This window comes from Chiloscyllium plagiosum, chromosome 2, assembly GCF_004010195.1.
Source record: "Chiloscyllium plagiosum isolate BGI_BamShark_2017 chromosome 2, ASM401019v2, whole genome shotgun sequence".
Lineage (NCBI taxonomy): Eukaryota > Metazoa > Chordata > Chondrichthyes > Orectolobiformes > Hemiscylliidae > Chiloscyllium > Chiloscyllium plagiosum.
Genome location: NC_057711.1, coordinates 67,744,261 through 67,769,858, shown reverse-complemented (window position 1 = coordinate 67,769,858; position 25,598 = coordinate 67,744,261). Strand labels below are relative to the sequence as shown.

Sequence of the window (25,598 nt, the reverse complement as noted above, 5' to 3'; positions counted from 1 at the left end):
TACTTTCTAAACGGTGAGAAAATTTGTAAAGCCAAAGTACAGAGGGATCTGGGAGTGCTAGTTAAGGGTTCTCTAAAGGTAAACATGCAGGTTGAGTCCGGAATTAAGAAGGCGAATGCAATGTTGTCAATTATCTCAAGAGGGTTGGAATATGTTGTGCTACTGTTGTGCTACTGAGACTTTATAAAGCCCATTTGGAGTACTGTGTCTAGTTTTGGTCCCCACACCTCAGGAAGGACATACTGGCACTGGAGCGTGTCCAGTGGAGATTCACACGGATGATCCCTGGAATGGTAGGTCTAACATATGAGGAACGGCTGAGGATCCTGTGATTGTATTCATTGGAGTTTAGAAGATTAAGGGGAGATCTAATAGAAACTTACAAGATAGTACATGGCTTGGCGAGGGTGGACGCTAGGAAATTGTTTCCGTTAGGCGAGGAGACTAGGACCCGTGGACACAGCCTTAGAATTAGAGGGGGTAAATTCAGAACAGAAATGCGGAGACATTTCTTCAGCCAGAGAGTGGTGGGCCTGTGGAATTCATTGCCACAGAGTGCAGCGGAGGCTGGGATGCTAAATGTCTTCAAGGCAGAAATTGATAAATTTTTGATGTCACAAGGAATTAAGGGCTACAGGGAGAATGCGGGTAAGTGGAGCTGAAATGCCCATCAGCCATGATTGAATGGCAGAGTGTACTTGATGGGCCGAATGGCCTTACTTCCGCTCCTACGTCTTATGGTCTTATGGTCTTATCAGAGAACAATGGCCATGTGCAGAGACATATTAGCAATTCAAAGATATTACAACAACTAAACTTCACTTCTTTAATCCTGCAAATTAAGGACAATTTACCCATCTAGTCTACTGAAATGGTGAGTCTTCTCATCTCATCCACTTTGAAAATTGCAATACTTAATGCTCAATGTAGGAATGCTTTAATGGTGATGAGTTGTGAAAACAACTGTCCAGTCAAAAATTCTGTCTGGAAAGATATTTTATAAAAAGCTTATTAGAAAGCAATGGGAGCAATAAACAGACAGAATGCCAAGTATTCCTACTAATAAGAACAAATTACAGGTAATGAACTCTGTCCATTCGTAGTATGGATGGCTTTCCTAAAACGTTTGTGTCTAATGTCTTCTTAAATGGAAATGTATTGTTGAGAAATAAACTTAAATAAGCAAAAATTTATTTTATCCCAAATACAGGGCACCTGTTTTCTGTTGGGTGAACATTGAACTGGTTGATTAGACTACTTCAATTACATTATTGTCATCTCCCTTCTTTGTTGCCTCATAAACCAAAATCGAGCTAAGTTATGAAGAATGTTGTGAATATTCAGGAGAGATGCTAGGAATATTCAATAGTTTGCCCATCCATCCCATGCGAATCTGATGATGGGAACCTGACCCTTTTAAAGTAAATTGGAAGGGAATGTGGCATCTAGATCACAATATTGACTTCAGCTACCCATTTTGCACCAGTTTTTTAAACGAAAAAACAAGTAAAATAAAGTATGTGATTAAGTTTTTTTATTATAGATTGAAAGCAATAAATAATAATGCAAGCTTTAATCAATTGTTTTAATTGTGCAAAATTATTATATTTAAAGAAGTGTTTTCTTACAAAAGATTCATTAAAATTAAACATGATTTGCCCTTTGACTATTCCATTCTGGCTTTGCTTAATTAATCCTCATTTGCCCAAGTGACTGTTTATTTTTCCCAAAAATAATTTCTAAATATTTCTCCACCACCACATTTAAACTGACTGGACTGTGGTTACTGAGCTTGTCTTTACACATTTTTTTGAATGTGAGTGCAATTCTCCAGTTGTCTGACACCATCCTTGTATCTTGGAATATCAGAACATAGGAACAGGAGTAGGACATTCAGCTCCTCAAGCCTTTTCCACTATTCAATAAGATCATGCCTCTTCTGTGGTCAAACTGCATACACTTGCCTTTGGCCCATATCCCTTAACATCTTTGTTTCCCAAAAGCTTACCTACTTCAGATTTAAAATCAGCATCTACTGCCACTTGTGGAAGAGAATTTCAAACATCTACCAGTCTGTGTGTAGAAGTTCTTCCTAGCATCTCTCCTGAATGGTCTGGTCCTAATTCTAAGATGAGTTGAAAAACTTTGACAGAGTGTCCACAATGTCTACCTTTACTTTCTCAATATTCTTGGATGTATCTCATCTAGTCTGAATAACTTATAAACATCAAATATAACCAGCCTAATACCTCCTGCTTCTCATTTTCAATCTATCAAGTGTTTCAACTACCTCTTCTCTCAACATGAACAGGACAGATTTTTTTTCCTTGATCAAGTATTCATTTAGTATCTCAGTTAAGATCCCTGCTTCCATGCACACATCCCATTTTAGGTCTATAATAAACTGCCAGTCTCTTTTCATTTTCTCTATTTGCTTCGCTGATTTTAAAAAAAAAAATTAGAACCTTCTGTATTGAGCCTGACTATCAATTGTATTCTCCATATAATATCTATCATATACATAGCTATTCTGTTTCATCTTACATTCTTTAGTCATCCAGAAAGCTCTAGATTTGTTTGTATTATGTTATGGGAATGCACCAAACTATCAACTTTTCAGAGGCGTCAATTACTCAATTGTAGTTTTACAAAACAAACTTGCATGTATAACAAATCACTGAAATTCTCTGAAGAGGCTTCAGGACTAATGGATGAGGACTATTTAAGGGATGAGTCAGATTCACCATCGTAGTCAATGACTAGAAGTTCAAGTACCACCACCAGATTGGATTCATTTCCAGTTGTTACTTAAATAAATTCCTCAGGTGAAGCTGGTAATATACATAAGGATTTATGAAATACAGACCATAAAAATGAGTTCAAAATGACAACAAAAGCCACAAGTTGATAAATAGAAATGCTCTTCCTGGGAAATAGTACTAGGTGGCAATTCACCAGGCTTTGACCTGTGTCACCTGCTGTTAGCACAATTTATGGATAATTTAGAGTAAAGAATCACAAACAGTCAAATGCATTCTAGCATTATAAATAAACATTGTCACAATACCAGAAATTGCCAGAGAAACTCAGCAGGTCTGATCTGTGGAGAGGAAACAGAGTCCAGTGTTTTGAGTCCAGTGGCCCTTTTTAAGAACATGCCACTGGCCTTAAAACCCAGAGCTCATGAGATTAAATCATCAATGGCATATTGTGGAATGGTATTTACTTGATTAGCAAATTAGTATTCAATTCCAGAATGATAGCCATGAAAGTTGCCAATGGTCCCAAAAAATAGTGTTCACCTTGTTTTTCAAAAGAGTTTGCAAACTTTACCCAATCTGGCCGAGCATAATTCCAGTCCCTTTTGTGTGATAATCTAAGATTCCCAATTCCCAATAATTTCCACACAGTTCAAAAACTATGGAGGAATTAAGCATGCAAATCCATCTGCAACAATCTAATCATCAAATTAATATGTGCCATGGGTGAGAAAACTCAAGTTCCATCACCAAGAACACTAATTAGTACATCGACTGACCAAACTGGCTATGTTCTGAAAGACATTGCAGGGTTATTGGGTTGTGTGAGATGTTGATGAATTCAGTATAAGGAAGTATCTATTGGCTTCTTGCACATCAATTGCAGATATAGTTACACATAATTGGAAAAACTATGAAGACAATGATTTATCGTAACTATAAGGACTTCTATTTTGTAGTGTTACACAAAACTGCAATATTTAGGATAAACAAGGGAAGATTTAGCACCAAAAAATGGGATGTCCAGGGGTCAATATGGGCCATAAGCAACAATGGAACTGTACGTCACCGCAATTTGTACAGTTATGGCCCAACACATCTACATTTCTCAATCACCTTCAGACAGGGAGACCTGTTAAGGTTCAAATATAGAGATTATTCCGAGATGAATAGCGACTGAATGAATCTACAACAGAGTGCTATCTGCATGCTAAGCAGTACGAATACAATTAACAAGAATCTGCATTTATATAGAATCTTTAAAACTGTGAAGCAACTTGGGATGTTTTGCACAAGGTTATCAAACAAATATAATACCAAGCCATAGAAGGAACTATGAGAACAGTTAGTGTCAACTGTTTGCATTGTTTTAGTTAGGTATTTGTAAATATCTCAGAAGGGAGGGGAGGCAGATAGAGAGAAGAATTTCCATCCTGAGAGAAGGTATTCCAGATCCTAGGATCAAACAGGTAAAGACATAACCATTGATGAAAAAGTGAATAGAATTAGGATGAAGAAGAGACAATAACTGAAGGACAGTAGTGATCTCAGAGAATTATTGGGCTGAGGTGGATTAAAGAGATAGGGTGGGTAAGGTTATGAAGATATTAGATTGCAAGTTTGAGAATTTTATGTTGAGGATTTGACAGATCAGGAGTTGATGTTGGGCAGAAAGTAGAGAATGACAGCAGAACAGGGTTAGTGCAAGTCAAATATAAGCAGAGTTTTGGATGGATTCAAGTTTATAGAGAGTGACATATGGTAATATGGTCTGAAACTCCTGCTAGGTCAAATAGGAAATATTGTGCATACTGGAGACCTAAATGGATGCTCTGAAGAGTCATATGAGACTGAAAACTTGATTTTTTTTTGTCCACAAATGCTGCCGGACTTCCTGAGTCTTTCCAGTACTTTGTTTTTAGTTGTGAACAGCCTAATTCAGTTTCACACATTCAACTGCGGGAAGAAGTTAATGGCTAGAGAACAGAGTTTGTATCATGTGTCTGTGTTATTTGATATGCAGACTTTTCAAGTATACGTTTCTTTGCAACATTTATACAGTAAAATCCTGATAATTTTGCAACCATAAAATAATGACTTTAGTCTTTCCAATATTTTGTCAGAGGATATTTCTGCATATCTAGCAGTAGGTGATGGACAAGCAGAATGACAAAGTAGAACCAGCGAACAAGTGGTGGTAACATAGGTAAGGTAGAGCTGGGTGTCATCAGTTCACATGTGGAAGTTGGCATCATGTATTCAGATAATGTCATCTAGACCATCTTGTATATGATAAATAAAAAGTGTTGAAGGATAAATTCTTGAGGGGAGTCAACAGGTAATGGTAGGAAGCAAGGAGAGAAGCAATTGCAGATAGTTCTGTGGTTAAATTTGGATAGATAACAATTAAACCATAAGAGGAAGCTGGATTATGATGGAGAGACATTTGAGGAGGATAGTGTGGTCAAGCACATCAAAGATTGCTGACAGGTCAAGCAGAATGAAGAAGAATGGATAATTAACCATGGGTATGGTTACATAAGATATTACTTTTGGCTTTTTTTAAAAGGTCATTTCAATTCCATGACATCAGATTCAGATGCAGGAACTATGAGAAAGTTAGACACTGATGTGGAAAGCATATGTTGATGGATATTGAACAGGCTGGACAAAGGGCTTTCAGCTTGAAAAGCATGTTTTTCATTCAGGAAAGGGGTGGTGTTGACAGATTTGTAGGGGAGGAGACTATATCTCAGAGGGAATGATGAACATTATTAGTTAAAAGGGATCTAGGAAGGAAAGTGAGTGGTCAACGTTTGGTGGGATTAGGTTCAAGTCAACAAGAGGTGGGTTTTGTGAACAAGATGAGCTTAAGAATAAGCATGAGAGAAAGTAAAGGAGAAACTGAAGAAAGAATCACGTTCATGAATAAAGAAAGGGCGGAAGGACAGAAGGAAATTAGTTTGTTGGGTTAGAGCAGTGGAAGAAAGCTGCAGAGGCAGCTGATCAGATGGTCTCAAACTTATAGTGACAACAGAAGTATACCAGACTCTTGCACTTGTTAGAATGAGTTTGGAAAAGGCACGGAAAAAGTTTAAGGTGAAGAAGAGAAAGAAGGGGGTGAAAGTTGCATATCTGAAATGGTGATCAATCTTGGCAGAGTAGAGCAAGGCCCATTAATGGTCTTTGTGGTTAAGCAATGAATAGCACAGCTACCAAATTATTTGTGAAACAATGGTATATTTCTGAAGTTAAAAAAACCAAAAAAAACCAGCACTGTCAACAAAAAAAACATAGTTAAAAATGAAACAATACCAGGTTATAGCCCAACAGGTTTATTTGGAAGCATTGCTTCTTCTTCAGGTGGTTGTGGAGCAGAACCTGATGAAGACACAGCATTCCAAAAGCTAGTGCTTTCAAATAAACCTGTTGGACTCTAACCTAGTGTTGTGTGATTTTTAACTTCGTACACCCCAGCCCAATACTGGCACCTCCAAATCATGACTACCATCAACAAAAACTATAAGCTAATGCTTCTGTGGGAGAACTTGTTCAAGCCTTAATCTAGACTTGTACTTATTAAAGAGTCACACAGATTTCATATATTTGATATAATGGCATATAAAATCTTTTCAATTACTGTTAGTTTTTTTCATCATGATGCCTTTACAGCAAACAATTTCCTTTAGTGGGGTGCAGTGATCCCAAACGTCAGTACAATTGAATCAAAATCTAAATCAAGAGACAGGCACAGAAAAACAAAGTACAGGTTTTTAATCCACCAAAAAGAAAACATGTTTCCAGTGAAAAAGTGCAGAACAGCCAAAAAAGTTGGCATGATGGCTCAGTGGTTAGCACTACTGCCTCATAGTGCCAGGGACCCAGGTTTGATTCCTGCCTTGGGCTGTCTGTGTGGAATTTGCACATTTGCCCCATGGCTGTATAGGTTTTCTCCGGATGCACTGGTTTCCTCCCACAATCCAAAGATGTCCACGTTAGTTGAATTGGCCATGCTAAATTGTCCATAGTGTTAGGTGCATTAGTCAGGGGTAGAAGAATGGGTCTTGGTGGGTTACTCTTTGGAGGGTCGGTGTGGACTTGTTGGGCCGAAGGGCCTGTTTCCATATTGTAGGGAATCTAATCAAACAGTATGAATCGTAAAAGATGCAACACTTTGGTGCTCAAAGATGAACATTCCCAAGTCAAAACCCAATTTGTTCTCTTTCTATGTTTCTCTCATGGAAAATAGCTCCAAAATACTATTTAAAGCCTGTTTTTAATAGCGCTTTATAAAGCATGTAAACTAACAAAAAAATTCTGTTCCTTATGAAATTATTACATTGTAAAAATAGGTCCATCAATTTAGGTTCATTGAATCTCAAGCAGTTCATCATCTTACTGTTGCAATATTGTACTTTTAGTCAGTGCAATGTATTCTGGCAGAACATGGTGGTTAATAATTATGTTTTCATATTTTTAAATTATATGGGTGCAAGTGACAAAAAAGTGTAGCTTAGGGTTTTCAAACTTAACACACAGCTATTGAAATAGTGACTTAGAAAGAAGAGTGAATTCTTCCTTGGTTTTCGTACATCATATTCTGTAATGTTTCAATATTACCATAGAATCAGGAGTAAAACCAGCACAATGATTGTTTGACTTAATTACCCCTACAGATCAATTGGCATTGTTGGTAAAGAATGTTAACTAATGGAATCTTAACGAATGGAGAATAAATACAGTGATCAAGAAGGAGACATATTTATCGTGGTGGTACTTTTAATGATCTGTAAGGTTCATCAGAGAGTTATGCTATTCCTCAGCACACTATATTTCATATTTGTTAAACAACCAATGTTATTCACCTTGTAGAATACGCAATCCAACTGCCACACTATTGGCACAATCAATGGAAAAATTTGAAAGAGGAAATGGATGCACTTACCATGATTTCTTCTGTGTCACATCACTGGAGAACACTGGGTATAATGCATTTTGGCTCTTTATTGCTTGAGTAGAAAGTGCTCAATTTCTTAGGATACAAAATAGTTTATAACATCCTTACATCAAACTGTGGTGGTTGTTGACTTCCTCAGGATAGTTTTTTGAGGCTTTGGAGCAGTCTGTGGAGGTGTGACTTTGCCTTTTATGATTGGGAAATTATGACTAAAGTTACTGCCTGATCCTCCATTTTCAAGGGGAGCACACTGGTGAGGTGGTTTTCCTTTTGCATTACTCAATTCACCATGCAAATGTATATCCCTATTTCTCATGTCATATTGAACGTCACAATCCGGACAGTAGCCATGGTACTGAACCTCCTCATTAAATCGAACTCTTTCCCGTGTAACCTGTGGGCATTTATCCTTATCAGCTCTGGGCAGCAGTGGTTGTTTACGTATTTTTTCTGGATTGTTACCAGAGAGACAACACACATCTCCATTTGGCACTTTATCTGTCTTACATAAGAATGCACCATTGCGAAGCAAGGCCCCATTGGTCTTCAAAGGGTTGGCACAATAAGATTGTCTGTGGGGATCTTCACATCGGACAGGGGTTAATCGTGGAGGTGGAGGTGGGGGGTTGGCCTTCTTTAGCACTGTTAGGATAGCTGATGAAGTCACCGTCGTCTTGCAAATTGATCTGACTGAGTGCACTTTGACCTTATCAAGACTGGAGGCAGTTGTACTACTTGAGGTGCTATTTATAGTGTCCGTCTTGGAGCTGTCAGTCATTTCCTCCTCCAGCTGTAGGTCACAGGTAAGATGGTCTATTTGGTCAACTACCTGCACAGGATAGGAAAAAACAGTGAGGATCGAATAAACATTATAGCTTGGCAACTCATGGAGAGAAGGAATCATTCATCAAGTTATCTCAATACATATACATAATCCTGGATCTGTTTCCTCATATAACTGTGCAAGCAATTGTAACCATTTTTAAAAAAATAAACTGCTGGTTAAAACAGTATTCTGCTTTCCAAATCCTGTGCTATATCTTCACACGAAGTACAATTATTTCTTGGTATCTTGTTTTGTATAGCAGAATGCAACTTAAATATAAAACACATTGACTTAGATTTTGTGATCGTATTTGCAGCAAAACTGTTATCGTTTGTCATCATTACTTCTCTAAAACCGACAATAACACCTAGGTTCTGCAATATCAGCAGTTATTTGCCAGAGGTTGCAGTCAGTGGTCAGACACCTCCTCACAGGATGAAGTGTTGGAAGACCCTCTAGGCTGGAAATCATTGGACTGATGAAAATTCTTCTTTGTAGACTTAATTGCATTGTAAAAATCTTGACAAAGTTGCATTCATCAAAGTTGAATGAGATGTGAAATGGGATGGAATCTAATGCACCTCCCATTGGGCCCATTGATTGGCTTGTGAGCGCATGGAAACTCTGCTATGGTCATTGGTCTCCAACAACCGCAGCCACTTACCTTGGTATTATTGAAGCCAGTGGAGAGATTACTCCCTTATTCCCACTGACTTCGTTTTTACTGGAGCAAATGTTGCCTTGATATAAAGGGAAATTCATTTCAGTTCAAACACATCTAACCTGAATTCTTAAAGACTTTGAATATCAGTTGGCCAACAAAGCAGTTGAACAGCTGGCTGAGAGCTATGGTATGACAATGTATCATAGTTTAATCAATATAGAGCTGCAAAGCTCAAATGAAAAAATCTTATATACTTTCTCAGAGCACCGTTGTAGTTACATAGGAAAATAAAGGGTAAGACTATTAATCTCTTTAGTCTATCAACCAATTGGTTAGGTCATAGCTTGAAGTGATTACAGTCAATCTTTCTTTCCATCACGGAATAGCCTGTCAAAATCGAGTCATCAACTTTGAAGACAAGTGGTGATAGCAACACCATGAATTGATGCATTTCGATTCAGATTATTGCATTTAACTTCAGATGGCCCCAAGCAATAGAAACTGACATTTTTAGTTTGCTATTTTAGATACAGAGCAGGTGTTAAGGAAAATGGCATCGACAAATTCTACCAACTCAGCATCCTGAGACAGGTATAAATACATTTGCTGATGTTTAGAGAGAGACAGCTGCATTGTTCCACCTCCTAGCGACTAATAGAAGGCAGTTTGTACTCAACACTTCATCAGCTTTGGTTTGGCACACCCTGGCTTTGACAGAGTCCTCTGTTTGCATATTTGAACCACTCTTTCTGTAAATGGAACTGGGAGAACAACACTGTTCCATCATTGTTGTTCTCGGGCACAGTGAGATTAAATATGAAATTATGAACATCTGCATATGCTAGAATTTGCATAAAGCAAGAAAACAGTAATTAATAAATTTGGATATCTAATGGAAATGATCTTATGCTTAGCATATTCTCAAAGATTAGTCAAGATATTTATACATTTCTCAGATAGACCATAATGTGACTGCGTAACAGGACATTAGTCTATTTATTGACTACTATTGACGCGTAGAGATTAATTCCGTTGATGAACTAAGTTACTAAACAGCTTCGGTGCCAGTAGTTATAGGAAAGTAAGCCCTCTGTTACTTTTTCTGGGAAGGAAATGAATTGTGCAGCATGAAGGGAAGAGATCAGTTCCTTATACAATGATGAACATTTAATCTAACTAATTTGGCATGGTTCTCTAGACGCCACTCCAGAACGAGCCTTTTGGAAACAAAAATGAAGGCAATTGTGACCTGTGGTGACTGATTGGTACAGATGAAAATATTGATTTGATGGGATAAGTCTTTGGGCAGCAATTGGAATACCTTCTACATTATCTCCATGGGGATAGTGCTCGGGGTTTTATGAAGGTGTAAGCTGAATGTAGCTTCCCTAAGTATTCACACTCAGACTGCGTTGAGTGAATATATACTGGTGTCAGCTGGTTGGACAGCAGGTTTGCAATGCAGTGTAATGACAACAGCACGGATTCAATTCATGCAACAGATGATGTCTCGTTTTCAACCACTCCCCTTGCCTGAAATGTGGTGACCCTCAGGTTAAATGACCATCAATCTTCTCTCCGTAGTAGAACTACGGCAACTTTACCATTATATTTAGAAAACAAAGGTCGTCTGAAAGTCTCGCTCTTAATATTTTTCATCTTTGCATTATCTTCCTGGTCGCAAGAAATGAATAGAGGAAATCTGTCATTGCAATCTTTTCGCAGTCTGAAGTTATACAGATCGATTAAACAACGAGAAAATATCCTGAAATACGCTACAAAGCATTGTATATCTTGATATGCAATCAGAGATAACTGTCTATAATTTGCAGAAAACAAAATGCCCTTCTCAATGTAATATCCACGTTTGGGGAATAACTCAGTGTTGCTCCCACCGACACTTAAAGAAGTGAGGATTTGAATTAGTGTTGGGAATTGGGGCAATTGGATGTGTTGGCCACTTGACCCACTTAAACAAAGTTCAGCAATACCTTATTGCAATTCTGAACACGAGCAAAGGAAACAAAAGAGATACTTTCAAAGTGAGATACTTAATATTAAACACGTCGATGTGTTTGCCTAATTATGTATATTGGAGTCTTCAGTACTGCACTTGTCAAAATGAGAAAAGTAACCCAGGTTTAAGAAGGGCTTATTTAATGTGGGTGAGAACAGCCCACCCTGATTCCTGGTTTCATTTCCATCCTAAAGAGCAACCTGACTCCTAAGTATAGAAACCTTGATGTCTCTCTGTCTCTTCTGCTTCTCAGTTGTTGCTCCAATGCTCTTAACCCCTTCATCACAAAAGCCTACAAAATTCCCCAATCCCCACATCATCCAAAATGCTGGCCAGATCCCTTGACCCCCCCACCCCCACCAACTGTAATAACTTATTATATTTCCCAGTTACTGGGGTCAATAACCAATTGCTTCCAACTGCAATCTTACCACAAGCTTTCTCTATAAAATAAAAGCAATGTATCTTCCTGTGTTTGAATGAATATATGTAAATGTTCAAGAAAGATACACAGAGAATAAAAGAAATGAGATAACAGGTTTGGGTCAATAACCAATTGCTTCCAACTGCAATCTTACCACAAGCTTTCTCTGTAAAATAAAAGCAATGTATCTTCCTATGGTTTGAATGAATATATGTAAATGTTCAAGAAAGATACACAGAGAATAAAAGAAATGAGATAACAGGTTTGAAGCTACAACCTTTGAGAATGATAAGGGATTATCACCAGATCTTATACTGCAGCCCAGATTTTTTTTCTTTATTCATTCATGTGGTGAGGGCATTTGCTGGCCAGGCAACATTTATTGCCCATCCCTAATCACCCAGAAGGCAGTTAAAAGTCAATCACTTTGCTGTGCGTTTGGAGACACATATTGGCCAGACCAACAGTTTCTTTCCCGAAAGGATGTTACTGAACCGATTGTTTTTTTTTCCTGACAATTGGTCATCATTCGACTCTTAATTCCAGTTATTTATTGAATTCAAATTCCACCATCTGCTGTGGCAGGATTTGAACCCAGGTCCCCAGAACATTATCTGGGATCGCTGGGTTAATAGTCCAGTGATAATGCCACAAGTCTATTTTGTCCCATTAAGATGGAGACCAAGTTTTATAATGGAATAAAACATATTAATAGCCTAAAATTCTGATCAAGGTGCAAAATCTTAATTCTGTCCCTGAACATAGTTACATTTAGGTGGCTATGTCTGTGGCAATTTCTCTCCAGGAGCCTCCTGTAATAAAGCAATGGAGTGCTGCCCAGGAATCCTCACAGGCAGCAATGGAAGAGGATCATTGTTGAAACCATGTCCTCTTTTGCAGGAGTACGATGTGTTCTGCGATTTAAAAGTTCAGCAGCATAGCCTGCCAAGTTACCAGTTCCTGCAAAAATGTAAATACACAAGCCCACGTGGAGCAGGAGGATAGTACAAAATGTGGAGGTAGGGGATTATTGTACAAAATGCGGAGGAATGGAATTGTGGGAGATATAGCAGTTTGGATCAGTAATTGGCTTGCTGAAAGAAGACAAGAGGGTGGTGATTGATGGGAAATGTTCATCCTGGAGTCCAGTTACCAGCGGTGTACCGCAAGTGTCGGTGTTGGGTCCACTGCTGTTCGTCATTTTTATAAACGACCTGGATGATGGCGTGGAAGGGTAAGTTAGTAAATTTGCAGACGAGACTAAGGTCGGTGGAGTTGTGGATAGTGACGAAGGATGTAGTAGGTTACAGAGAGAAATAGATAAGCTGCAGAGCTGGGCTGAGAGGTGGCAAATGGAGTTTAATGCGGACAAGTGTGAGGTGATTCACTTTGGTCAGAGTAACCGGAATGCAAAGTACTGGGCTAATGGTAAGATTCTTGGTAGTGTAGATGAGCAGAGAGATCTCGGTGTCCAGGTACACAGATCCTTGAAAGTTGCCACCCAGGTTGACAGGGTTGTTAAGATTCCGGAACCATGAGGTTATGCTGCAGCTGTACAAAACTCTGGTGCGGCTGCACTTGGGGTATTGTGTACAGTTCTGGACACCGTATTATAAGAAGGATGTGGAAGCTTTGGAGAGGGTGCAGAGGAGATTTACTAGGATTTTGCCTGGTATGGAGGGAAGGTCTTACAAGGAAAAGCTGAGGGACTTGAAGTTGTTTTCGTTAGACAGAAGAAGGTTGAGAGGTGACTTAATAGAGACATATAAGATAATCAGAAGGTTAGATAGGATGAGCAGGGACAGTCTTTTTCCAAGAATGGTGACAGCGAGCACGAGAGGACATAGCTTTAAAGTGAGGGGTGATAGATATAGGACAGATGTCAGAGGTAGTTCCTTTACTCAGAGAGTAGTAAGGATATGGAATGCTTTGCCTGCAACCGTAGTAGATTCGCCAACTTTAAGTACATTTAAGTAGTCATTTGACAAGCATATGGACGTACATGGAATAGTGTAGGTTAGATGGGCTTCAGGTTGATATGACAGGTCGGCGCAACATCGAGGTCCGAAGGGCCTGTACTGTGCTGTAATGTTCTATGTTCTATGATAGTAGTGTGCATGATGAGTGAGGTGCCAGACGTGTGAGCAAGGTGAGGTGCCCAATGAGTGAGTGGGCATCAGGTCAGCAACTGGGAGTGGTGGTGAAGGCAGAAACTGAGTTTGATCCTAGGGATGGAAGAGATGTTTTGAGTCTTGTCCTGCAGCTCAGAGAAGGGTGTACAGATTTATGTCCATGTAAGTGGATGGGGTGTTGGTTTAGGTCCCACTAATGGGGATTCAGGTTGGGTAGGATTCAGACAGGCCTAGTAGGGTTATCAGATGCAGGGTAGAGAGTTACTAGGTCAGAAGGTGAGGTTGTCAAGGCTGGGAAGATCAGGGGTTGAGGTTTGTGGTTGGGAGTGAGAGAGGTGTCAGTCTTGAATCAGATTTAGAGTAGACTTTCCATCCCCTAAATTTTCACAGAACACTATTTCGATTAACCCTCTGAGGGCATAATCTCAGAGTAGGGAGTCACACATTCAAGACAGAGGTGAGAAGAATTCCTTCTCTCAGAGAATAGTGAATCTGTGTAAACTGCAGAGGGCTGTTGAGGCTATTAAATCTATTGAAGGCTGAGATAGACATATTTTTAATCAGTAATGGAATCAAGGGTATGACGTAAGGCAGGAAAATGGAGTTCAGAATGATCAGACCAGCCACCATCTTACTGAATGGTAGAGCAGATCGATGGGCCAAATGGTCTCTTTTGTTCCTGCATCTTATGGTCGTCCTGTGGTCTTAAGTGAGTCAGACCCTTCAAAGTCTCCAACATTAATGTTTATGTTTCGACGAATCCAGAAGCAGAGGAAATTCCCAATGAAAATTTTATTTCCCGACAATTCCCTCAGAGACAAATCCATTGGTTGTTCTGCATGGTCCTGACATGTAACTCAAGTGTGATTTGGAGATACCGATGTTGGGCTGGGGTGTACAAAGTTAAAAATCACACAACACCAGGTTATAGTCCAACAGATTTAATTGGGAGCACTAGCTTTCGGAGCGCTGCTCCTTCATCTGAACCACCTGATAAAAGAACAGCACTCGGAAAGCTGATGCTTCCAATTAAACCTGTTGGACTATAACCTGGTGTTGTGTGATTTTTAACTTTGAACTCTAGTCTGTACTGCCTCAACAACTGTCTGTCCATCAGATTATCTACACTATTCTTTGCCAAGAATGAGTGGAGAACAGGAAGGGAAAATGGTCAGTTTCTCATTCAGAGAGAAAATAAACTGTGTGTAAGGACAATAGAGAGTGGGAAAGAGAATTTCCTGAAAGATATTTGAGATAATTTTAGCAAGAGATCAATTGTTGGAAGTAGAAGATGACAGCAGTCGATGATTCTTTGAATAAATTTGGGTTTAGCAGTTCCCAATATGGATTTACAGCTGTTAAGAGTATATCTAGAGGTAGGAAGTCTTATTCAGTGTGATAAAGATGCCAAATGGAATAAGTAAAATTTATACAAGTGAATGCAAAATTGCAAAAGTAGTTGAGCCAAAATGCATACATGATCTGGCAAGGGAAATGCAAGGGTTGAATTTTCCACGAAAAAGTGTTTTATACTTTGTTGGAACAAATGAAAATTATTTGGATCCACTGGCTACAATCTGTGCACAGAATTCAATTTTTTAATGATTTACTCCATTCAAAATTATAGATTTTATCAATGTAAAAAATGTTAACCATATTGGTGTATTTTTTTCTACATCTTGGTATGCTCTTGTTTCCATTTACAGGAACTCTAATAATCTTGCATTCAAGGTAAAAGCATCCATACTTAGTGTACAACATATCTTCCTTCACAACATTTGAAAATCATGTTCTCATCAAGCATCCACAGATATCGCTGGTGGGCAATCAGGCAATCAGAAATGACAAGATTTTCTTTCTGCAGAGAAACTAAGACTATTTGTGACACCCTTTCAGCCACTAAATTTCAAACCTTTGTGATCTAAGATCAATGACACAAAATGCAGTACCTTTGCTAACTGATTCTGTGGTATAGACACATAAACTTAAATATTCCTTAAAATGTCAATGGCGAACGAAGTCATATTTCTGAGAGAGACATTTCCTGACACAGATTGAGTTGTCATGTTACAAACAAATCACTACAGATTTGTCCATGAAATATTCAGGAATCATGTCAAATTAAAGGCTAGTTTGTGTCGTGTCACATAAATAATCCAATAATGCTGTTAGATCCGAATAGTCAGGATTTTACAGGATCTCAAGAAGCATGTTGAGAGCTGGAGAGGTATGTGAACAATCAGTGTGATGCTGGAGTGTCAGTTCACCTGCTTGACACCTTCCTGGCACAGCTGGTATTATACCAGCAAAAAGGAAAGGTGGTAGACAGGCTCTCCTGCAAAGGGGTAATTGTGACCCTTGAGTGGCCAACGAAGGCCCTCTTCCTGTCATGGTGGCATTTTACTTCTGGCAGGTGGGTCTCTTACCAGGTAAAGAGACTATCAAGTCTACATTGGAGGCATCTCTGTTGGCTCTGGGCAAGCAGCCTCCTGGCTGTGAACCTTGTGGCCTTTGAAAACAACTACCACAATGCTCCAGAACCTCTGCCAATCTGGCAGCTGATTCCACTTCTTGTCATTCCACTACCATGTACATCACTCTTTTCTTGGTCAGATGTTAGTCTGATTGATTAGATTAGATTACCTACAGTGTGGAAACAGGCCCTTCAGCCCAACAGGTCCACACCTACCCTCCGAAGAGTAACCCACCCGGACCCATTCCCCTACCCTAAACTTACCCCTGACTAATGCACCTAACACTAAGGGACAATTTAGCATGGCCATTTCACCTGACCTGCATATTTTTGGACTGTGGGAGGAAACTAGAGCAGCCGGAGGAAACCCACGCAGACACAGGGAGAATGCGCAAATTCCACACAGATAGTCACCCGAGGCAGGAATCCAACCCGGGTCCCTGGCGCTGTGAGGCATCAGTGCTAACCACTGAGCCACCGTGCCAACCCCTTGGCTAACAAATCTTCGAGGAAGGAATCTCATCCCTTAAACAAACAGGAACATTGCACCAGATGGACTTCAAATTTAATCAGAACTTTCAAAAATGACCAAGGAGGTGCTGCTGCAATCAGATCCCATCCAATGATATTTTCAATATGGAGTGTGCCCTTGTGCTGCGTGCTTATGCAATAATATCCATGGGCATTGATGTCCAGTTCATTTGGAGTTACTCTGTAAAGCTTGCATTGGTTTGCAACAAAACGTATTATCCAAAAGTATTGCCAGACACTTCAACAAAACAACTAGTTAACACATGACACTTGCGCGTTGCCGCTCAAATGATAAAGGTCTGTCTGGGTTTCACAGAGAGAGGTTGCCTTCCCAAAATATGTGGTCACACAAAGGCACAACTCTTTAAGCACCAGTAAACAATAATCACTAAACATTAATTGGCACTATTCTGAAAATGCACACTCCAGTGAGTTGATGGTCTGCCAAGATTTCAAATTTGTCCAACGATATCTACAATATCTACTCATGAACAGTGAAGCATAAAGCAGCAAGAAGGACCCTGCAGTGGCATTATTTAAAGGGACAGGCAATCCTGATTGCATGAGTTACATTTTTGGAAATTTTCTATTAAAAATTTTATGAATTATATTTGCGGGCTTTTGGGGAGATGTTTTAGAGAAATGTTGCATTAGTCAATGAATGTGTGGGTAGGGATGGTGAGCAGGTGATCTGTCCACATCTAGGCTGCAACAAGTATGAGGGGAGCTGTGGCAATGCCTCTACATCGACTGGACAAGAGAATAGAGGGTTTGGAGACTGAATACTCTGTTCCACACTTTCTTCCAAGCTTGAGTCAAACTAATAGCATTTAGAAACACATATTATAATGAAGCAACGTGGATTCCACCATGTTTTATTGGTGTTCTCTTGTCCACAGCTGGAGCTCTTGAGAGTTAGGAGCTAACATTCCTTGTCCATCTGAAAACATACAGCAGAAATGGAAGATTGGTCAGGTGAAAATGGATGGAATGAAAATCAAGGGATCTACTGTTACACCATCAGTGCTGTTCATGCCACATACCAAGCTGAAATGTATGCTGGGAGCTGAGAGAAGAATAAAGCAGGAACAGATCATCTTCATGAATGTTCTCACCATTCCAAGTGACCTTGGATGTTAATGGGTCCTGTTACAGATGGCATCATGATACAGAGAACCATTCCTTTCATAGGGCTCAGTAGATGCAGGTGTTATTGTCTTCTGGTTCACTCATACTGTGTGCCAACTTGTCCTGCAATTATGAAAGCACAACAGCAGTGATTATGGTGCATTGTGTTTGAGAGGTGCATCCACCATAGCTAAATAATGGAAATGCGTGCAGACAGTGGGAGGTGGATGTAAGACGAGCAGCACTGATAACTGTGTGAGGATGAAGAGAGAAGCCAATGTGAATCCAGAGTACCTGGATGGGTGAATGGGTGAATGTCAGGTGTCTAATACATCGAGCAGCATGAGAAGCTGCTTTAGCAGTGAATAGGAGATGTCACATGAAAATCCATTCACTGATATTGACCATCCATGTAATGTAATTTGATTTCTTGTGGCACAGATGCAAAGGCTTCAATTCCTGACCCAAGGCAATTACCTTCTTAGAATCCCTAAATGTAGAAGCTGGCCATTTGGCCCATTGAGTCCACACTGATCCTCCAAAGAGCATCCCACCCACACTCACCCTATCTCAGCATTTCCCATGGCTAATCCACCTAACCTGCACATCTTTAGACTGTGGAAGGAAATAAGGAGACATAGAGAAAACTTGCAAACTCTATACAGACATTTACCTGAGGCTAGAATAGAACCCAGGACCCTGGCACTGTGAGGTAGCAATGCGAACCACTGAGCTACTGTGTCACTCACACCCTGATCACCTTCTCTCACTCTCTTCTCCAAGTGGTTCTCGAGTATCTCCTGGACAGCATTGCAATCACTTTCTCTCCCTCCCTGCCCACTTACACCACCAATGCCTCCAGAGTCATAGTCATAGAGATGTACAACATGGAAACAGACCCTTCGATCTAACTCATCCATGCCGAGCAGATATTCCAACCCATTCTAGTCCCACCTGCCAGCACCTGGCCCACATCCCTCCAAACCCTTCCTATTCATATACCCATCTAGATGCCTTTTAAATGTTGCAATTGTACTAGCCACCACCACTTCCTCTGGCAGCTCAATCCATACATGTACCATCCTCTGAGTGAAAAGAAATTGCCCCTTAGATCTCTTTTATATCTTTCTCTTCTCACCCTAAACCTGTGCTCTCTAGTTCTGGACTCCTCACCCCAGGGAAAAGACTTTGTCTTTTTATCCTATCCATGCCCCTCATGAATTTATAAACCTCTATAAGGTCACCCCTCAGCCTCCAACAGTCCAGGGAAAACAGCCACAATTATTTTGAATTCCTCTGTTTGCTCTGGTGTTCAGTTTGTAAAAAGATTCCATTGTAGTACATGGCATCCATTGTATGTTCCACTGCCAGGAACTGCATAGCACAGTTAAAATTTCACCCAAAGCTTTTTTTAATATTCCCAACATATGGCTTGAGGAAGTTATGCTTCATCTGAACTGGAAGTTGGATTAACATGTTCAATTGCAAAGAGATATTTTTAGGTTTGAGAGAGGCAATTTTAAAATTACGCACATCATTCTTATTTGTCATGCTGCTTGACGTATCAAACATCTGATGTTAGCTCATTAGCACGTCTGAGAATCTTGTATGTTCATTGTAACAGTTCTTCAAGTTAGCACAGCATGTAATTTTCAAACGTTAATAAAGTAAGGTAAAGCAGCAAAGTACTACTCTCTGTTAGAGAGAGGTAACTAGTGATGGCTTAACTAATGGTCACCACGCCTCAGGTGAGGGGAGATAATGAGGAGGAGAGTCACTCATGGTAATATCAGCTGGTATAGGATTGTGTTGGCATCACTCTGCAACATAAACCAACCAGCCAAATGAGCTAACTAACCCCCATCAATATAAGTGATCAGAAACGCACACGGGATATATGCCTGAATTTCAAATTCCTTTGAGAAGTGCCCTGCCATGATAACAAAGTCAGAACACCAACAAACTTGCTTTGCTGCGATGTTGTTAAGGTTCTCATTCAGTTTTACTGAGCGTTGATTAATTTCATGTCGATTTTTGTTGAAACAGTCCAATCAAGTAATACTGCAGTCACAAAAGGCTAAAATTTGCTGAAAACAAAGTAAAACAAGTGGCAATTTGGCTAGCAACACACAGCAAGAAGTACTTGGTGAAGAGTAAATCACAATTAGACATTAGACAAGTTTTGTCACTCTGCTATTATCTCGGTGAAACCCAAGCTCAGCCTGCGTCCAAATGCACAAAGAGTTTCATAAATTTACTGCTAATGGGGGCTATTAGTCGGGCTTGAAGCCAAGTTCTTACCCCAATACCCCCACACACAAGGCCTTGTCATCACGTGGGCTGCTACCACACACAATCCATTATCAGCTACTAATAGCCAGCAATTCATTCCCCCAGACTAACCTTTAACTACTCTTTTGTCTGTCTAACAGTTTTTCTCTCTCCATTTCCATCTACCGTATACACTCCTCCCTCCCCACACTATCTTCTGTACAAATACCAACCTTTTTCTAGCTACCATCAGTTCAGATGAAGAGTCAGTGGGCCCAAAATGTTAACTCTGATTTCTCTCCACAGATACTGGCAGATCTACTGAGACTTTTCAGCAAGTTCTGCTTTTGGTTCTGAATTCCAGTATCTGCAGCTTTTTTAGTTTTTTTTTATTTAGGAAAAAATGAGCCATCTGGGTCTCATTGCATTTTAAATTTTAGAGAACAAAGAATCCAGAACTTTGGGATGATTGGCTGCAAATATTCAGTTGCAAATACTGCTGCTGAAACACCTTACACAATAAAGTCAAGTCAAAATACATGTTGTACCTAGGCAACACTTCTGACCTTGCAAATACCAATTCCAGATGCTAACAATTGTACTTACAGGCTTATAGCATCACTTGCATTTATATCTCAAATTACTCTTCTGAATTACATACGTTTTCAAAAAATAGTGGTTGTAAGAGATTGACAATGATATGTGCACTATATTCAGAGTGGGTGAGTTCAAAGCCCAGTAATTGATCATTTCTTTACAGCAAAGTCAGATTGAAGACAAAAGAGAAAATTTTTGACTGTGGTAGACTTAAGAACATAAGACGTAGGAGCACAACGACATCATTCAGCCCATCGAGTCTGCTACGCCATTCAATGAGATCTGCCAATCCTCAACTCCACTTTCTTGTCTTTGCCTATAACTCTCGATTCCCTTACTGATTAAAAATCTGCTTATTTCAGCCTCAAGTCTACTTAATGATCCAACTTCTACATGCCTCAGCAGTAAAGAATTTCACAGAGCCTCAGAGAAAACAAACATTTTCCTCATCTCTGTACGAAATGTGCAAGCTTCTATTTTGAGATGATGTGTTTTGGTGATCGACTCTCCAACAAAGGGAAACAACCTCCCTGTCAAGATGTGTAAGAATCCTGTATGTTTCAATAAGGATGTATCATATTCTTCAAAATTCCAGTGCGTAAGGCCCAAGTATTCATTGTGATTATACTATGGCTTTAAAGAGGTATATTTTGTCCTGGAGATTTTTTTGAAGAGATGATTTGAACCAGAGGGTCCAAGTTATCTCTTCCAAGCCAATTAAGTAAGTGGGTTGTGAGGCCCTGGGTCTTTTTTTAAAGTTAGGACAATAAAAGTAGCATGACTGGGTGGAGTCAGGCTTCCACAGAATCAAGGTTTTAATTTAGCTTTTGGTTGTTGGGTTTTGAAGTTGGCGGTAGAAGCTGCGATCCATATTTCTCTGCCACAGCAAGAAGCTAGAGCTCTCTCTCTGGGGTTCTTATCTCCTGGACTGGAGAAACACTGCAGGTGAGACAATCTATTTCACTGAATTTGCCTTTGCCAAGGGTGTATATATGGGAGGTTACTATATTGGAACAGTTGCTGTTTAGTAGTTAAATAATCTAATATTCCGTTAAGTTTTCCAATTGTTATACAATTCTTCTTTCTTTTGCTTGTATTTAATTGGATATAAGATAAAAGTGTGTTTTGCTTAAAGTCGAATAGTCTGACCAATCGAATTATACCTGGAATTCAGCACCTTACATTTTCCTTTAAATAAGATAAAAGTTTGTGTGTAGGTTATCTCTTTGTTAGATGTGAAGGGTGTTTGGGCTAGTCCATAACATCATCCTTTCCTCCCAAGACTTGCCCTACATACCCGGTATCAACCTCATAAACCTTCTCTGAACTGTCTCCAATGCCAATATATCTTTCCTTAGGTAAGGCCCAAATCAACATTTCAGCTAGTTCTGACTAGTGCCTTGCATTGTTTTAACAAACTCTTTCTAATTTTATAATCCTTTTGAAATAAAAGCCAACCTTCCATATGCCTTTGCTATTGCCTGCGAAACGTAGATACCTGTTTTTTGTGATTTATGGACAATGACTCCTAAATCTCTCTGTTTTGTAGCCTTCTGCAGTCTTTCTCTATTTAAATAATATTCATTGATATCTTGAAAAAAAAGTTGTATTATATGAAATGTTTGCACTCTCCCACATGTTAACTTGCTCTGTAGCATAATTTGTTTCCACATATTTAGTTTATCGTCATGTTGAGGATGTAAAGTTCAACATAGCATCACTTGTAGTGAGGGGATAAAGTCTCTTTCTGGTAAACCAGGAGTCAAATGGAGGTAAGCATAAATCTTGATGAGAAAATTGATTTGTTTTGATTCCATTGAGCCCACTTGCTTAGATTTTCCATCAGTTACTTCCATTCCCAACTGCTGGCAAGTTCATTTTTCCCTTAAAAAAACATCCATCGGAACCACATTGAACTCCCAACACCCCTACACTACCATTTCACCAAAGTATCCTAATCATATGACCTGCAAAATGAGTTATGTATAGAATTAAGCCTCTTTCATGATTTTGATAATTTTATTTATGTTACGCTTACCCCAAAATTGATTCTGACAAAACAGCATTTATCTAAAAAACGGAGGATCCTACAATTGCTGAAGGCACTGCATACACTAATCTCATAAAGAATTACAGCATGAAAATCACTGAGTGATTTATAAATATTCATATACCCAATTTTTGCAATATAATGTGCATTAATGACCAGCATATCCGACATTCACATAAAATATATATAATAGAACATACTTTTGTGCAGATTAATGCAATCATTTTTATGACATTTCATTTGACATCATTCTGTGATTTACAATGTTAAAATAGTTCAGGATTTAGCTGCAATGATATTTATCTAAACATATAGAAAATAACATTTTAATGTCCCAGATGATTAAATATTGAAGCATGATCTTGTCAGTGCTATTCCTGTTTGTATATCTGATTTTCTTTTACTGGGATTGTCTATATCAATGGTCCTGAAGGATGACTGATAGCTTTTTCATGTTAATGTCCCACGGTCTGGAAACCCAAGCCTGGTTGCTGTCATCATGTCTCAATCTCCAACTAAATATGTCTTTATACTTGATGATTTTGGAGTTCTTGTGATGAAAAAGTATCTTGTTTTCTGAGTTTACACTATACAACAGCAAAATAATCATGGGTCCAGAAAAATCTATAGCTAAAAATTAGTTAATTAGACAAGAGAGACCTCCTCCAAGTGGTGTACAATATGACTGATTCATCGGTTGAGAGAGGCACGAGATGATAATCATCAGGAGGCATCCATACCCATGTTTGACCTGATGATATGAAATTTCATGATGTTCAGCATCAATGTTGAGGACTCCCAGGTCCAATCTCTCCCAACTGTATACCATTGTGTTGGTCTTCTACTGGCTCTGCGCTTCCCATGGGACAGGATACAGGCAGGAATGGTAATTGGTTGGGATATTTTCATGAGATATAAGTGTCCTGAGGTGTAATTCTATAAGTATGATTAGGTCAGGTTGGTGTTTGACTAGTCCATGGTACAACTAATTTTGGCACAAGGCCCCATATATTCATAGAAGTTTACTAGGTCAACAGGGCTAGGTTTGCCATTGTCATATTCTACCTATGTCAAAGCCAGGTAGTGCATCTGGTTTCATTTTGATGTAACTGAGTGTTTTGCTAAACCATTTCAAATAGCAGTTTAGAAGTAACCATACTGCTGTGGGCCTGGAGTCTCACGTAGACCAGACTAGGTAAGGACACCAGATTTCCCTAACAAAAGGACATTAGTGAACTGGACACATTTTTATGACAATTGTTCTAAGAGAAATGTAATACACAACTTTAAAACAGGACTTACATCAATTCATTATTCTTAACTTGCACAATCTTTGATATTCTTAAATTTTAACTTATTCTTATACTTTACATTTGGGATAATGTATCCATTATTTTATTTTATTTTCCATTAATATGAACAATTTTTGCATTAAATGGTTGCAACAAAAGGCACTATCTGATATTTAAATTTCTCAGTGAAGGCTAGTGGATTATGATTAGTGTAAATTAGTGTGTCCCTGTTTCCCATGTCAGACATAAACTTTAAAGTGTTGAAGAGCTAACACCAATCTTCAAATCTCATTTTCTCAACGGTCATCAATCTATGGAATTCATTAACGAGAGTGCAGACGACATTAAGTAAATTTAAGGAGGAGATAAACAGAATTTTAATGAGCAACAGATTGTAGGAGAGTGGGCAGCAATGTGAGTTGCAGCCAAAATGAGATCAGCCATGGTAATATCAAATGGTGGAGTAGGCTCGAGGGGATGAATTGCTGACTTCTGCTCCTAGTTCTTATGTTCTTCCATTGTTTCTTTCCTGATCTAAGGAGGAGACCTTGGGGCATTCCCAGCTAACCAGTCCTTACATTTGCTGCTTGCTTTCGTTTCACACTATCATTTGCATGTTTTTTTTTAAATTTATGAGGGTGACAGGAAAAAGGTCTAATTTTCTGGATTAACACATACTTGCCAGCCATTACTGCCATCTGTCTACCATTTGCAACCCTTTGGTCCTCAATATAAGTTCTTATTTTCAGAATGTAGTGAGCTTGAAATTTCTGTGACAAAATAACCTGAGAGCTTCATATGTGGTTTCACCTTTGAATACTCTAATTCACGTGTTAAAATTACTTCATTTAACCCTTCTGAATTCAACATAGGTTCAGCCAAGCTGCCTCCTTAAATTCCAGAATCTGCCTACATGCAGCCAATGTAGTTTCCTTGTTCTGCACGAGCAATATCTAGTCCTCTTTTGCCCAATTTATTTGCCTTGCCATTCTCTCAAATGAATGAAGAACATCTCCACATCCCTTTTCCTCAAAGTTTAGTAGAGTGTGTACAATCTTAAACATTTTTTAATGAACTTTAAATCATGACTCAGATACTCCATCCACTAAAGCATAAATCAGCATCTGATGTCTCCTGTTTCACCAGCATCATTCTAATCCTGTTCTCTCACTTTATCTTTCCTTTGTGCTTCTAATTCCAATCTTCTCGTTTCTATTTCCTGTCTTTTTATTTCCATTGTCATCTTTTTTCGAATTTTTTTTACCCTTTTGAAATTCTATCTCCAGTTTACTTCATTTTCTCTTCTTACTTAAGTTGTTTTAACCATAACTGTGTATCGCTCTTTCTGACACATCACTACCTGAAGTATTCAATCTCTTTTGCATTTCCTTTAAACCCAAATCCCCATCCTACTACCTTTAATTATCTGTCCCTTTTTAACTCTGTCAGGCAAGCTGATTGCCATTTCACTTGCCAA

General features: G+C 39.1%; 1 protein-coding gene across 3 annotated transcripts in view; it reads right to left on the bottom strand.

Annotated features, from left to right (window-relative positions):
- prr16 (proline rich 16) overlaps positions 1-25,598 on the bottom strand; it is a 244,504-nt gene that overhangs the window by 128,600 nt on the left and 90,306 nt on the right. For all 3 annotated transcript variants that reach the window (XM_043711526.1, XM_043711545.1, XM_043711535.1), the window contains exon 2: positions 7,705-8,545. In XM_043711526.1, the coding sequence (XP_043567461.1) occupies positions 7,826-8,545 (720 nt within the window). In that variant the 3' untranslated portion in view covers positions 7,705-7,825. The remainder of the gene's footprint in view (positions 1-7,704; positions 8,546-25,598) is intronic.